Source organism: Chiloscyllium plagiosum, unplaced genomic scaffold (genome assembly GCF_037043375.1).
Source record: "Chiloscyllium plagiosum isolate Xiang-an unplaced genomic scaffold, Cpla_swu_hap1 HiC_scaffold_10, whole genome shotgun sequence".
NCBI classification, from domain to species: Eukaryota; Metazoa; Chordata; class Chondrichthyes; order Orectolobiformes; family Hemiscylliidae; genus Chiloscyllium; species Chiloscyllium plagiosum.
In genome coordinates this window covers 1,573,814-1,587,324 of record NW_028270148.1, presented here as the reverse complement: position 1 = coordinate 1,587,324, position 13,511 = coordinate 1,573,814, and the positions used below count along the sequence as shown (strand labels likewise).

Sequence of the window (13,511 nt, the reverse complement as noted above, 5' to 3'; positions counted from 1 at the left end):
GTTAGAGGGCGTATTTATGAGGTGTTACGGGAATTAGAACAGCTCCTTACTTAAGTTGTGGCATGGAGTCAGTTGAGATTTTAAATAGTTAATTTATTCTAAGTTCTGTTTTCATTTGTTCATGTTTTAGCTGTAGTGTTTAAATTAATTCTGTTTGCTTAAAGCTGAGTGGTTTGACTAGTTGCATCATCCTTGGAATAGCCACTTCACGGAGGAGATAGTGAGGACTGCAGATGCCGGAGATCAGTGTCGAGAGTGTGGTGCTGGAAAAGCACAGCCGGTCAGGCAGCATCTGAGGAGCAGGAGAATCGATGTTTCAGGCATAAGCCCTTCATCAGGAATTCCTCTGCTCCTTGAATAGCCATTTCACATCTGGCTTTAAAGTAAGAAAAAGTTAGGGTCTCGCCTATCTTCATAAAATATTCATATGATATTCGAGGGAGTCTGGCCTGCTGAGTTGTTTAATTGGACGTGGCAGGACTGCAGAGATTGCATCTGATCTCTTGGTTGTGGGATTACTTAGCTCTGTCTATCATTCCTTGCTTATGGTGTTTGGCATGTGGGAGTCCTGTTTTGTAGCTTCATCAGGTTGACACCTCATTCTCGGTGTGTTTGATGCTGCTCTGGGCGTGCCCTCCTGCACTCTTTGTTGAGCCAGCATTGATCCCATGGCCTGATGGTAATGGTTGAGTAGGGAATATGTTGGTTGCAGATTATGTTGGAATACAGTTCTGCTGCTGCTGATGGCCCACAGCGCCTCATGGGTGCTCAGTGTTGAATAGCGGGATTAATTCAAAATCTATCCCATTTAGTGTAATGATAATGTCACACAACATAATGGAAGGGACAGTAAGATTCTCTGTCTCTCTTTCCTAAAAATGTGTGATGGACTAGGCCAGACCACTCAAACCACTCTTAAGCAGGCAGCCCCAGACCATAACTTTGCAGTTTGTTTCGGTAAGTGTACAGTGAAAATTACCCCGATTAAGTTAGCAAGGTTGACTACCAGGTTTTAAAACGGACAAAAGTTTATTCACAAAATTAGATAATGACAAACCACAGAATAAAGAACTCCTACTGAACACAATCTATCCAAACCACACTTAATTATGCTGTTCTGAATATACACAACAGTCCCAATAAACAAACGCTTAGAAAACAGTACAAATGGAACAAATGCTCACAGGTTGAAGTAAGAAGGGCAGAAAGAGAGAGAGTTTGTTTCCACACAGCTCACTGTTGAACTCCCAACTAGTTGTGGACAGAACTAAACTGCTCAGTTAGAGAGCTGACCACTCCCCTTTCATTATACAGGTCACTTCTAAAACATGACCACTTTCAAAATCCTTTTCATCTCTGTAACCAGTCTGATCGGAGCCCGGCCTGGTTTATTACCCCTGTGAAACGCCTCATGAGTGCTCAGTGTTGAGTAGCTGGATTAGTTCAAAATCTAGGTAAAAACAATGACTGCAGATGCTGGAAACCAGACTCTAGATTAGTGTTGCTGGAAGAGCACAGCAGTTCAGGCAGCATCCGAGGAGCAGTAAAATCGACGTTTCGGGCAAAAGCCGTTCATCAGGATGCTGAGCACCCATGAAGCGTTTCCTGATGAAGGGCCTTTGCCCGAAACGTTGATTTTACTGCTCCTCGGATGCTGCCTGAACTGCTGTGCTCTTAGTTCAAAAGCTATCCCATTGAGTGTAATGATAATGTCATACAACATAATGGGAGGGACAGTAAGATTCTCTGTCTCTCTTTCCTAATAGCCCAGATTTTGTTAGCACTAAAGTAGAGGCCATCCTTATGCCCTGAGACATAACATGGCTGAACTCCCTCTGCCTTTATTCCCTTCCTAAAGTAACCTGTGTCCCAGCTGGCGAGTGCAGATGGCCTCTACTTTAATGTTAGCAATATTATGAGCAAGACAGTTGAGTTAGGGTGTGGATTGACATTTGGAATTCCGATGTTGCCACAGGGAAATGGTTGAGGGAGGAGCAGGACTGACAATTCCACATTCTGGGGTATGGGATCTCAGACAGGGCAGGAAGGGCAGCCTGAATTCAAAATGGGCTCACTAAGTGAGAGTGGTTTTAAAAGGCTATATGTGTGACTGAAGGCTGATGTACATTGGAAACTGGTGTTCCACAGGTATCACTGCTGGGCCTTGAATCGTTTGTGGAACATATAACCAATATAGATGAGAATGTTGGGGGTGGGGGAGCATAATAAGTTTGAAAATGACTAAAAAAGCAATAACCTCAGAGAAGATCAAATATGAGTGTAAGCTATCGAGGAATATAAGGGAAGATTGCAGAGTTTTCTAGATATCTAAAAGGTAAGAGAGTGACAAGAGTGGACATTGGACCACTGGAAAATGAGGATGGAGAAGTAGTAAATGGGAACAAAGAAATGGCAGAAGAATTGAATAGGTACGTTGCATCAGTTTTCACTGTGGAAGAAACTAGCAGCAAACCAGGACTTCAGGAGAGTCATGGATTAAAGGTAGGTGTAGTGACCATCAGTAAGGAGAAGGTGTGTGGGTAGCTGAAAGGCATAAAGGAGGATAAATCACCTGGACCATATGGACTACACCCTAGAGTTCTGAAAGAGATGCAGTCGGTGTGTCAGTGTAGTCTTGGTGGACCAAACGGTCCATTCCTGTGCTGAACTGTTCTTTGTTCTTTGATGTGCTGGCCTTGGAAGGGTGTCCAGAGAAGGTTCACAACAGTGATCCCAGGGATGAAGTGCTTATCACGTGAGGAGTAGTTGAGGACTCTGGGTCTGTACTTAATGGAGTTTAGAAGGATGTAGAATTGTAGAATCCCTATAGCGTTAAAGAAGGCCATTCATCCCATTGGGTCCACACCGACCCTCCAAAGAGCACATTCACCACCATCTGGCTAAAGAACTTCCTCTTCAACTCAGTTCTAAAGGGTCATTGCTTCACTCTGAGGCAGGATTGCTCAGGTCCTAGACTCTCCTACTGGTGAAACCATCTTCTCCATGTCCACTCGAAACATGCCTTTCAATATTTTATAAGTTTCAATCAGATCTCCACTGTCCAAAACTACTGACAATATTTCAAATGTGATCGTATATAGCCTTATTCAGTACTATTTCCCCTGTGATTATAATGTCACCAAATTCCTCTCTCCCTTCAATTTCCTGATTTACAGCTATTCCTGGATTTTTTGTATGATCTATGATGAAGCCAGAAGCAAAGTATTTGTTTATTTCAGTATTGTATACTGTTGACTTTCCCAGTCTCACTGTTGTGAGGACCAACACTCAATTTACTTCTTTCCTTTTTAAATACCTATAGGAACTTTCGCTGTTTGTTTTTCTATCTCCAGCTAGCTTTCTCTTCTACTCCACGTTCTTTCTCCTGGTCAATATTTTAGTTATTCTCTGTCAATTTTTATATTCTGACCAATTATCTGACCTGTCACTCATCTTTGTGCAGTTATATGCTTTTTTATATGAGGTTTAAGCTTTTCCTAACTTCTTTAGTTGACCACGAATGAAGGGTCTTCGCGTTTGAATTTTTAAATTAGAGATATACTTAGTTTACGTATTCTCAAATATCCCTTTAAATGTCATCTGCTGTGTTCAATTGGTCGAACCCCTAACCAAGTTACGTCAGTCACTTCAGCAAGCCCATCTTTCATGGCTGCATAGTTACCTCTATTTAAGTTTAAAACATTAGCTTTAGACCTATTCATCTTTATTTTCAAACTAGACATAAAATTTAACCACATAGTGGTCACTGCTACCTAGGATAATTTTAATCCTAAATTATTAATTAATCCTGTCAGATTTGTTATGACTGCAATGAGAGGCGTGAGCTGCTGATCAACTTCCACTGCTGCACAAGCTGCATCATCAGTGTAAATCCTTGATTGAATCACCAAAATGTGATATTGTTTCCTTTATTATTGTTGCCCAGAATAAGAGACTTGAAACAGGTTTCATTTATTGAGAAACCATGATAATTCAAGATAATTCTTTTTAAAAAACCAAGACAGCACATCTCTGCAGAGAGGGTCTTTTTCCTAACTAGGAAAGAAAGGAAAAGTGAAAGACGTTGGGCCCCAGATCAGACCTCACTTCCGATGGAAGGTCAGTTAGACTTAGGTCTTTGAATAGAAGTAACAGCTCAGATGTCAAACTTTATGAAGTGGTCAGAATATTGATATTTGGGAACATTCTCATTTTCCAAAAAATCCTTCAGTGAGATAGAGATATGTGCAGCTTGTCCCGCTGGAAGATTTCTTCTTACATTTGTCACAAAGCTTGTCGTCTTTTTACTAAAAGCTGTTCCTTGGCTCAAGGAGACTCTGTCCTTGATTTTTTCACAGGGGTAATAAACCAGGCCGGGCTCCGATCAGACTGGTTACAGAGATTAAAAGGATTTTGAGAGGCCTTTTATTTATATGTAAACAGATAAGACTTCAGGCCAAAGTGGTCATGTTTTAGAAGTGACCTGTATAATGAAAGGGGAGTGGTCAGCTCTCTAACTGAGCAGTTTAGTTCTGTCCACAACTAGTTGGGAGTTCAACAGTGAGCTGTGTGGAAACAAACTCTCTCTCTTTCTGCCCTTCTGACTTCAACCTGTGAGCATTTGTTCCATTTGTACTGTTTTTTAAGCGTTTGTTTATTGGGACTGTTGTGTATATTCAGAACAGCATAATTAAGTGTGGTTTGGATAGATTGTGTTCAGTAGGAGTTCTTTATTCTGTGGTTTGTCATTGTCTAATTTTGTGAATAAACTTTTGTCCGTTTTAAAACCTGGTAGTCAACCTTGCTAACTTAATCGGGGTAATTTTCACTGTACACTTACCGAAACAAACTGCAAAGTTATGGTCTGGGGCTGCCTGCATAAGAGTGGTTTGAGTGGTCTGGCCTAGTCCATCACACATTTTTAGGAAAGAGAGACAGAGAATCTTACTGTCCCTTCCATTATGTTGTGTGACATTATCATTACACTAAATGGGATAGATTTTGAATTAATCCCGCTATTCAACACTGAGCACCCATGAGGCGCTGTGGGCCATCAGCAGCAGCAGAACTGTATTCCAACATAATCTGCAACCAACATATTCCCTACTCAACCATTACCATCAGGCCATGGGATCAATGCTGGCTCAACAAAGAGTGCAGGAGGGCACGCCCAGAGCAGCATCAAACACACCGAGAATGAGGTGTCAACCTGATGAAGCTACAAAACAGGACTCCCACATGCCAAACACCATAAGCAAGGAATGATAGACAGAGCTAAGTAATCCCACAACCAAGAGATCAGATGCAATCTCTGCAGTCCTGCCACGTCCAATTAAACAACTCAGCAGGCCAGACTCCCTCGAATATCATATGAATATTTTATGAAGATAGGCGAGACCCTAACTTTTTCTTACTTTAAAGCCAGATGTGAAATGGCTATTCAAGGAGCAGAGGAATTCCTGATGAAGGGCTTATGCCTGAAACATCGATTCTCCTGCTCCTCAGATGCTGCCTGACCGGCTGTGCTTTTCCAGCACCACACTCTCGACACTGATCTCCGGCATCTGCAGTCCTCACTATCTCCTCCGTGAAGTGGCTATTCCAAGGATTAGATTAGATTAGATTGCTTACAGTGTGGAAACAGGCCCTTCGGCCCAACAAGTCCACACCGACCCGCCGAAGCGCAACCCACCCTGACCCATTCCCCTACATTTAACCCCTGCACCTAACACTACGGGCAATTTAGCATAGCCAATTCACCTGACCTGTACATTTTTGGGCTGTGGGAGGAAACTGGTGCACCCGGAGGAAACCCACGCAGACACGGGGATAATGATGCAACTAGTCAAACCACTCAGCTTTAAGCAAACAGAATTAATTTGAACACTACAGCTAAAACATGAACAAATGAAAACAGAACTTAGAATGAATTAACTATTTAAAATCTCAACTGACTCCATACCACAACTTAAGTAAGGAGCTGTTCTAATTCCCGTAACACCTCATAAATACGCCCTCTGACAAAAAGGTAAATTCAAACACAGGTTCTTACGGGCAGGAGAGATTTCAAAGAGAGAAACCAAATAAGAATCATCTGCTGAAGCTTGGAACCTTTCTCTGGACTGCAGCCACTTTTCACTTTTACAACTAAAAGAAACTTTAACAACCTGAACTGGGAAAACTATCCACTCCCCTGTCGTTGTTAAATTCGGCTCTTTCCCAGACATTTTGGCACCTCTGCCTTTATGATCTCTCTTAAAATCTGGAGTGGTTCAATCGATAATTCCACATATCGCTTTACACACATTTATCCCTTTAAGATAACAAAAATGTCAAATTTCAGTTGACTTTTCAGCATCCAAAGCTGGTGAGAGAATTGCAGAGTGCCAATTGGCCTCAGTACCATTGAGCTGAAAATGTGTTGCTGAAAAAGCGCAGCAGGTCAGGCAGCATCCAGGGAACAGGAGAATCGACGTTTCGGGCATAAGCCCTTCTTCAGGAATCAGGCTTATGCCCGAAACGTCGATTCTCCTGTTCCCTGGATGCTGCCTGACCTGCTGCACTTTTCCAGCAACACATTTTCAGCTCTGATCTCCAGCATCTGCAGACCTCACTTTCTCCTCAGTACCATTGAGTTATGCTATTATGTGAAACGCGCACACAATGGCCAAGCTTGAAGATTTAACAAGATTTGCACAAAACCATTGTCCTCAAGAGGAAATAATTCAACCCAATCAAATCCTTTAATCATTTTAAACACATCAATTAGAATACTATTTCATCCTGTACACTGGGGAGAAGAGAAGTCTAGTCCATAATTTAACTATCAACTGCCATTATCAGTGAACCCCCTTACCGGCAGCCTGAACTGTACTCTCCAGAGCAGAATGCAGTTTACTGAAGCTGATATCTGAGCAAGGAATGTTTCAGAGTGAAATGTGTGTGACTCAAACAAGACTCCATTGATACTAGAGATGGTGATTGCTTTAACTCAGCAGGTTCAGGAGTGTCAGGGGTAGAGAGAAGGGAGTATAACAGCAGAATATGACTCCCTTGTACTTTATCAGTTCTATGAACAATGAGCTTCCTGTTTCTCAGGTGGAGAAGTTAGCACGGACACTGTTCCTGTGGAAACTCGATGTCCACGAGCAGAAGGAGCGAGTTTACGAGATGCGGCGATGGAACGAAGCGCTTGTCACCAACATGTTACCAGAACATGTTGCTCGGCACTTCCTCGGCTCCAAGAAGCGAGATGAGGTTATCAATAAATCACATTTATTATCCACGTTTCTGCTGCCTCTCTCTCTCTCCCCCCACTCCGCCTTTCTCTCCATCTCTCTCAGTCAAGCTCTGTCTGTTTCTTGCTCTCCATTTTACCCTTTCTCTCTGTCACCTCTCTTTATATCATCCTCTCTCTCTCTCTCTCTCTCTCTCTCAATCACCCTCTTTTATTTAGTGTCCCTAACATCCTCTCTGTTACTCCTGATGCCTCCCTAACGGTGCTAACTTACACTAGATACTGTTATTAAAATGTTCGCTCAAATGTTTTCCAACCTGCAGGAATTGTATAGTCAGTCGTATGATGAGATTGGGGTCATGTTTGCATCAATCCCCAATTTCTCCGACTTTTACACCGAGGAGAGTATTAACAATGGAGGCATTGAGTGTCTGCGATTCCTCAATGAAATTATCTCGGATTTTGATGGTGTAAGTAGAGGGTCTGAATTTTGTCAATTTATAACTGTACAAGGTAATGTTCTGAGCACCCAGGTATGATTGCCGCTAGTTCAGATGGGGAGCAAGAATGATTGTCCTGAGCAAAGGTCATCACCAGATACTGACTGAACTCCACTAGAGTCATCCAGGAGTGTCCAAAATGAAGATGTTGGCAAGATGTTATGTCTGGTGGCCAGGATTGGATGCCAACATAACCACGTTGGTAAGCAGTGCCAACATGGACAAAAATTACTGCAGCAGTTCCCCCCCCCCATATTCATGGGAATGGCCGAGTAAACACTGGACTATACCAGTTCCTTCATGAGTTCGATGCCTTTAGTCATTGTGGACGCCCATTCAAAGTGGTTGGACATGCATAGAGTTCATTCATCAAACATGGGGACAACAATTGAAAAATTGTGAGCATCTTTTGCATTACACAGACTCCCAGAAATGTTGGTCACAGATAATGGGCCATCATTTAACAGCAGGGAATTTGAGTATTTTCTAAAGTTGAATAGGATTCAATATGTAAAGACAGCTCCACCCATTGTCCAATGGTCTGGCAGAAAGAGCCGTGCAAATTTCGAAGGTAGGCTTAAAGAAACAGCCTACAGCTTCACCCAATACCACACTCTCCCAGTTCCTGTTTAATTATAGGACCACCCCTCATGCTTCTACAGGGATAGCTCCAACAGAGCTGCTAATGGAGAGAAGAATTTGCAGCAGTTTAAACCTGATCTTCCCAGACTTGCAGGGGAGGGTGAAATGGCATCAGAACGCCAATAACTTACATAAGACCCTTTAAGCAGAGAAACAGTTTACTTCAGGGGATGAAGCTAGGTGTGTGGACACGGAAATCACTCTGCAAGAGTAAGATACATGATCGAGCGAGGTCAGGTTTTGTGATGTATAACAGTGGTGTTGGACAGGAGTGGGCGGGGGGAGGTGTTGGATAGGGTTGGGGGGGGGTGCGGGGTGGGGTTGTTGGAGGGGGCAGGGGTGGTTTTGGGTGGGAGCGGGGCAAGAAGGGAGTGGTATTGGACAGGTTGGGAGCGAGAGGGGTGCGGTGTTGGACGGGGTTGAGGGTGAGAGGAGGGCCGTGTTGGTTGGGGTTGGGGGGCGAGCGTCGGTGAGGTGTTGGGCAGGGTTGGGGGGTCGGGGGTTCACGTGCGGTGTGCTGCTGCCTCCTGCAGAGACCTGGGATAGGTCCCATCTGGCCCTGGGGACCTACCTACCCTAATGCAATTTAGAATACCCGAAATTTCCTCCTTCAATATGTTGACATTCGCTGGATAACACACTCATCCCTAACCTCAACATCAGATATGCCCTAGTCCTTGGTGAATACTAATACAAAGTACTCATCAAGGATCTCTCCCACCTCCTGTGGCTTCATGCATAACTTCCCTCTCTGTTTTAATATCTGCATAAAAAGCCCTGGGAATCTCCTTGATCCTGTTTGCAGAAGATATTTCATGGCTCCTTTTAGCCTTCCTAATTCCATGTTTAAGTTCCTTCCTAATTTCTGTATACCCCTCGAGGGCTTCATCAGTTTGTAGCTGCCTAAACCTATTATGTGCTTCCTTTTTTGTACAATATTCCTTGTCACCCATAGTTCCTGAATCCTGCCATTCCTATCCTCCAGTTTTGCAGGTACATGCCTATCCTGCATTTGAATGAGCTGGTCTTTAAAAGCCTCCCACATGCCAGACATAGATTTGCCCTCAAGTAACTGTTCCCAATCCATATTCCCCAGTTTCTGGCTAAGTTGGATGTAATTGGCCCTTCGCCCAGTTAAGCACCCTCACCCAAGGACCACTCTTGTCTTTGTCCATGACTACTCGAAACGTTGTGGAGTTATGGTCATTAGGCCCAAAATGCTCTCCTACTGAAACATCGATCAACTGTCCTGGCTCATTCCCTAATACCAAGTTCAGTATGGCCTCCTCTCTGTATGTTGGATTGTCAACACACTGTCTCAAAAAGCTCTCCTGGTCACATCGAACAAATCCATCTGACCTCCTGGCTCTAAGGTTGTCCCAGTGAATAAGAGGAATATTAAACTCACCCACCAGAGGTACCGTGCTTTTTTCACAACGTCCCAGTATCTGACTTCATATCTGCTCCTCTGTCTCTCCTGGGCTGATAGAAGGCCTATAGAAAACTCCCAACATTATGATTTCATGATGTAGTGTTTGGAATGAGGTCAGTCAGGTTAACCTGGTCCAATTAGGGAGCCCTAGCTATCAAATATAAACAGGAGTGTCAGGGGTCTGCTCACTCTAAGAGCTGGGTCAGTGTCATGTACTGTGCACATGTCAATAAAGGGTGACTTGGTAACAGGATTCTGGCAGCCGTGGAGTTATGTCGACATCCTCATGTTCAAATATTCCATCACCTTAGTTCTCCCTGTTTCCACAACTTGAGACTTGGAAATTGCGAGTTCTCATTCAGCTTGTGCCTGCCTTATCTGATCGTCAAGAAGTGACTACTATCACTGAATGCCTGAGGTCTGATTGAAGGGTCTCCTACTGTGGTTTTAAAGTTTAAATTCTATTCCCACTGTTGTATTCTTCTCTTTCTCAGTTATTGGATGAACCTCAGTTCCGAAACATCACCAAAATCAAGACCATTGGGAGCACCTATATGGCAGCATCCGGCTTAATCCCAGACACCAATCCCAGCAGTTACAACAGTACTGTCAAAGTAAGTGCTTCTTGAGTGAGTGACTGAGTCAGCGAGAGATTTGGACAAAGTTTGCCCATTTGGGCTGCAACTTGTGAAACTTGAAAGAGTTCAGAAAAGATTTACAAGGATGTTGCCAGGGTTGGAGGATTTGAGCTATAGGGAGAGGCTGAACAGGCTAGGGCTGTTTTCCCTGGAGCGTCAGAGGCTGAGTGGGGACCTTATAGAGTTTTATAAGATCATGAGGGGCATGGATAGGATAAATAGACAAAGTCTTTTCTCTGGAGTGGGAGAGTACAGAACAAGAGGGCTAGGTTTAGGGTGAGAGGGGAAAGATATAAAAGAGACCTAAGGGACAACTTTTTCATGCAAAGGGTGGTACATGTATGGAATGAGCTGCCAGAGGAAATGGTGGAAGCTGGTACAATTACAGCATTTAAAAGGCATTTGGATGGGTATATGAATAGGAAGGGTTTGGAGGGATGCTGGCAGGTGGGACTACATTGGGTTGGAATTAGTGAGTTTTGAGAAGATTTGTAGATTGGCTCGGGGTATCTGGTCAGCATGGATGGGTTGGACCGAAGCGTCTGTTTCCGTGCTGTGTATCTCTATGGTTCTGTGAACACAGGGATTGTACACAAAACACAGGAAACTAGTACGCAGGGAGTCAGGAAGGCTCATGGACTGTTGGCCCTTATTTCAAAGAGGTTGATGTGTAAGAGTACAGAAGTCTTTATTGCAACTGCACAAGGTGCTAATGAGACCACATCCGGAGCTCTGAGAGTGTTTTTGATCCCGTTATTTCAGGAGAGATATCATTTCATTAGAGGCAGGTATATTGGGATGATTCCTGGTACAGAGGAATTGTATTGTAAGCAAAGGCTAAACACGTTGGGACTCTATATTAGAATTCAGAAAATGTGACCGCCAGTTAATCTTACTCATTGGCACATTTATTAACTTTTTTATTCTCACTCTTTTTTACAGAAGGATCAAGAAAAATCCATGAAGGAACGCTGGCAGCACCTGGCAGACCTGGCAGACTTTGCACTGGCCATGAAAGTCACTTTAATGAACATTAATTATCAATCATTTAATAACTTCATGCTACGCATTGGTAAGAGTGGTTAATGTAATTTCACCATGTCTTAGACTAAAGTGATCTCAACATGAGTCAGATTAAAGTGGTCTCCATGTATCTCAGATTAAATAATATCAGTGTGTCTCAGATTAAAGTGATCTCACTGTGTTTCAGATTAAAGTAATTTCTAAAATTAAAGTAATCTCACCATGTCTGAGATTTAAGTGACCTCTTCATCTTAAATTTAAGCAATTTCACTGTGTCTCAGATGAAAGTAGTTTTGTACAACCCAACAATCCATGTTGACCAAATTTCCTAAACTCAACTAGTTCCATCTTTGCTTCCAGCTTTGACAAAGTGTCAGTTAGATTCGAAACGTCAGCTCTTTTCTCTCCTTACAGATGCTGCCAGACCTGCTGAGATTTTCCAGCGTTTTTTCTTTTCGTTCCATCTTCCTGTGTTTGGGCAATTATCCATCTAAGCTATTCTTATCCATGTACTTGTCCAAATGTCTTTTAAATGTTGTAATTGCACCCATCTCTGCTACTTCCTCTGGCAGCTCATTCCAAATACACACCACCCTCTGTGTGAAAATGTTGCCCCTCAGGTCCCTTTTAAATCTTTCCCCTCTCACCTTAAAGCCATGCCTCTGGTTTTGGACTCTCCTATCCTGGGGAAAAGACCTTAGCTATTCACCTTTTCTAAATCCCTTATAAACATCTATATGGTCACCCCTGAGTCTCAGATGCTCCAGGTAAAAAAGTCCCAGCCTATCCGGCCTCTTCTTGTAACTCAAACTTCCCAGTCTCAGTAATATTCTTTCCAGTTTAATATGATCCATCCGAAACTAAGGCAACCAGAATTGTATGTTGTACTCTAAATGAGCCTCACAATATCTTGTACAGCCATAGAATGACATTCTAACTCCTGTACTCAATGCTCTGACCAATGAAGGCATGTGTGTCAAACGCCTCCTTCACCACCCTATCTACCTGTGATGCCACTTTCAAGGAACTATGTACCTGCACTCCAAGCTGTTTGACAACACTCCTCAGGGTGCTAACATTAATTGTGCAAGTTCAGCCCTGGTTAGTCTTATCAACTTTAGAAAAAAAATACGGGGCACGGACTATTTTCTAAAGGGCGTGAAAATTCATTAAGCCAAAGTACAAAGGGATCTGGGAGTGTTGGTCTAGGATTCTCTAAAGGTTAACTTGCAGGTTGAGTCTGTGGTTAAGAAAGCAAAAGTAATGTTGTCATTTATCTCGAGGGTTGGAATGTAAAAACAGCGATGTGCTACTGAGACTTTGTAAAGCTTTGGCTAGGCCCCATTTGGAGTACTGTGTCCGGTTTTGGGCCCCACACCTCAGGAGGGATATACTGGCACTGGAGCGTGTCCGGCAGAGATTCACACGGATGATCCCTGGAATGGGAGGCCTAACATATGATGAACAGCTGAGGATCCTGGGATTGTATTCATTGGACTTAGAAGGTTGAGGGCAGATCTAATAGGAACTTACAAGATAAAGCATGGTTTAGAAAGAGTGGATGCTGGGAAGTTGTTTCCATCAGGATACTAGGACCCATGGGCACAGCCTTAGAATTAGAGGGGGTCAATTTAAAACGGAAATGAAGAAACACTTCTTCAGCCAAAGAGCGGTGGGCCTGTGGAATTCATTTCCACGGAGTGCAGTGGAGGCTGGGATGCTGAATGTCTTCAAGGCAGAGATTGATAAAGTCTTAATCTCGCAAGGAATTAAGGGATATGGGGAGAGTGTGGGTAAGTGACGTTGAAATGCCCATCAGCCATGATTGAATGGTGGAGTGGACTCCATAGGCTGAATGGCCTTACTTCCACTCCTATGTCCCATGGTCTTATCAAAATGCCTTGATGTGGAGGAGACGGTGTTGGACTGGGGTGGACAAAGTTAAAAATCACACAACACCAGGTTATAGTCCTACAGGTTTAATTGGAAGCACACTAGCTTTCGGAGCGCTGCTCCTTCATCAGGTGATTGTGGAGAAA

General features: G+C 43.3%; 1 protein-coding gene across 4 annotated transcripts in view; it reads left to right on the top strand.

Moving 5' to 3' along the window:
* Nucleotides 1-13,511, top strand: part of adcy3a (adenylate cyclase 3a) — a 198,079-nt gene that overhangs the window by 129,988 nt on the left and 54,580 nt on the right. For all 4 annotated transcript variants that reach the window (XM_087991009.1, XM_087991008.1, XM_087991006.1 and 1 more), the window contains 4 exons: nt 7,099-7,257; nt 7,561-7,707; nt 10,306-10,425; nt 11,392-11,521. In XM_087991009.1, the coding sequence (XP_087847135.1) occupies nt 7,099-7,257; nt 7,561-7,707; nt 10,306-10,425; nt 11,392-11,521 (556 nt within the window). The remainder of the gene's footprint in view (nt 1-7,098; nt 7,258-7,560; nt 7,708-10,305; nt 10,426-11,391; nt 11,522-13,511) is intronic.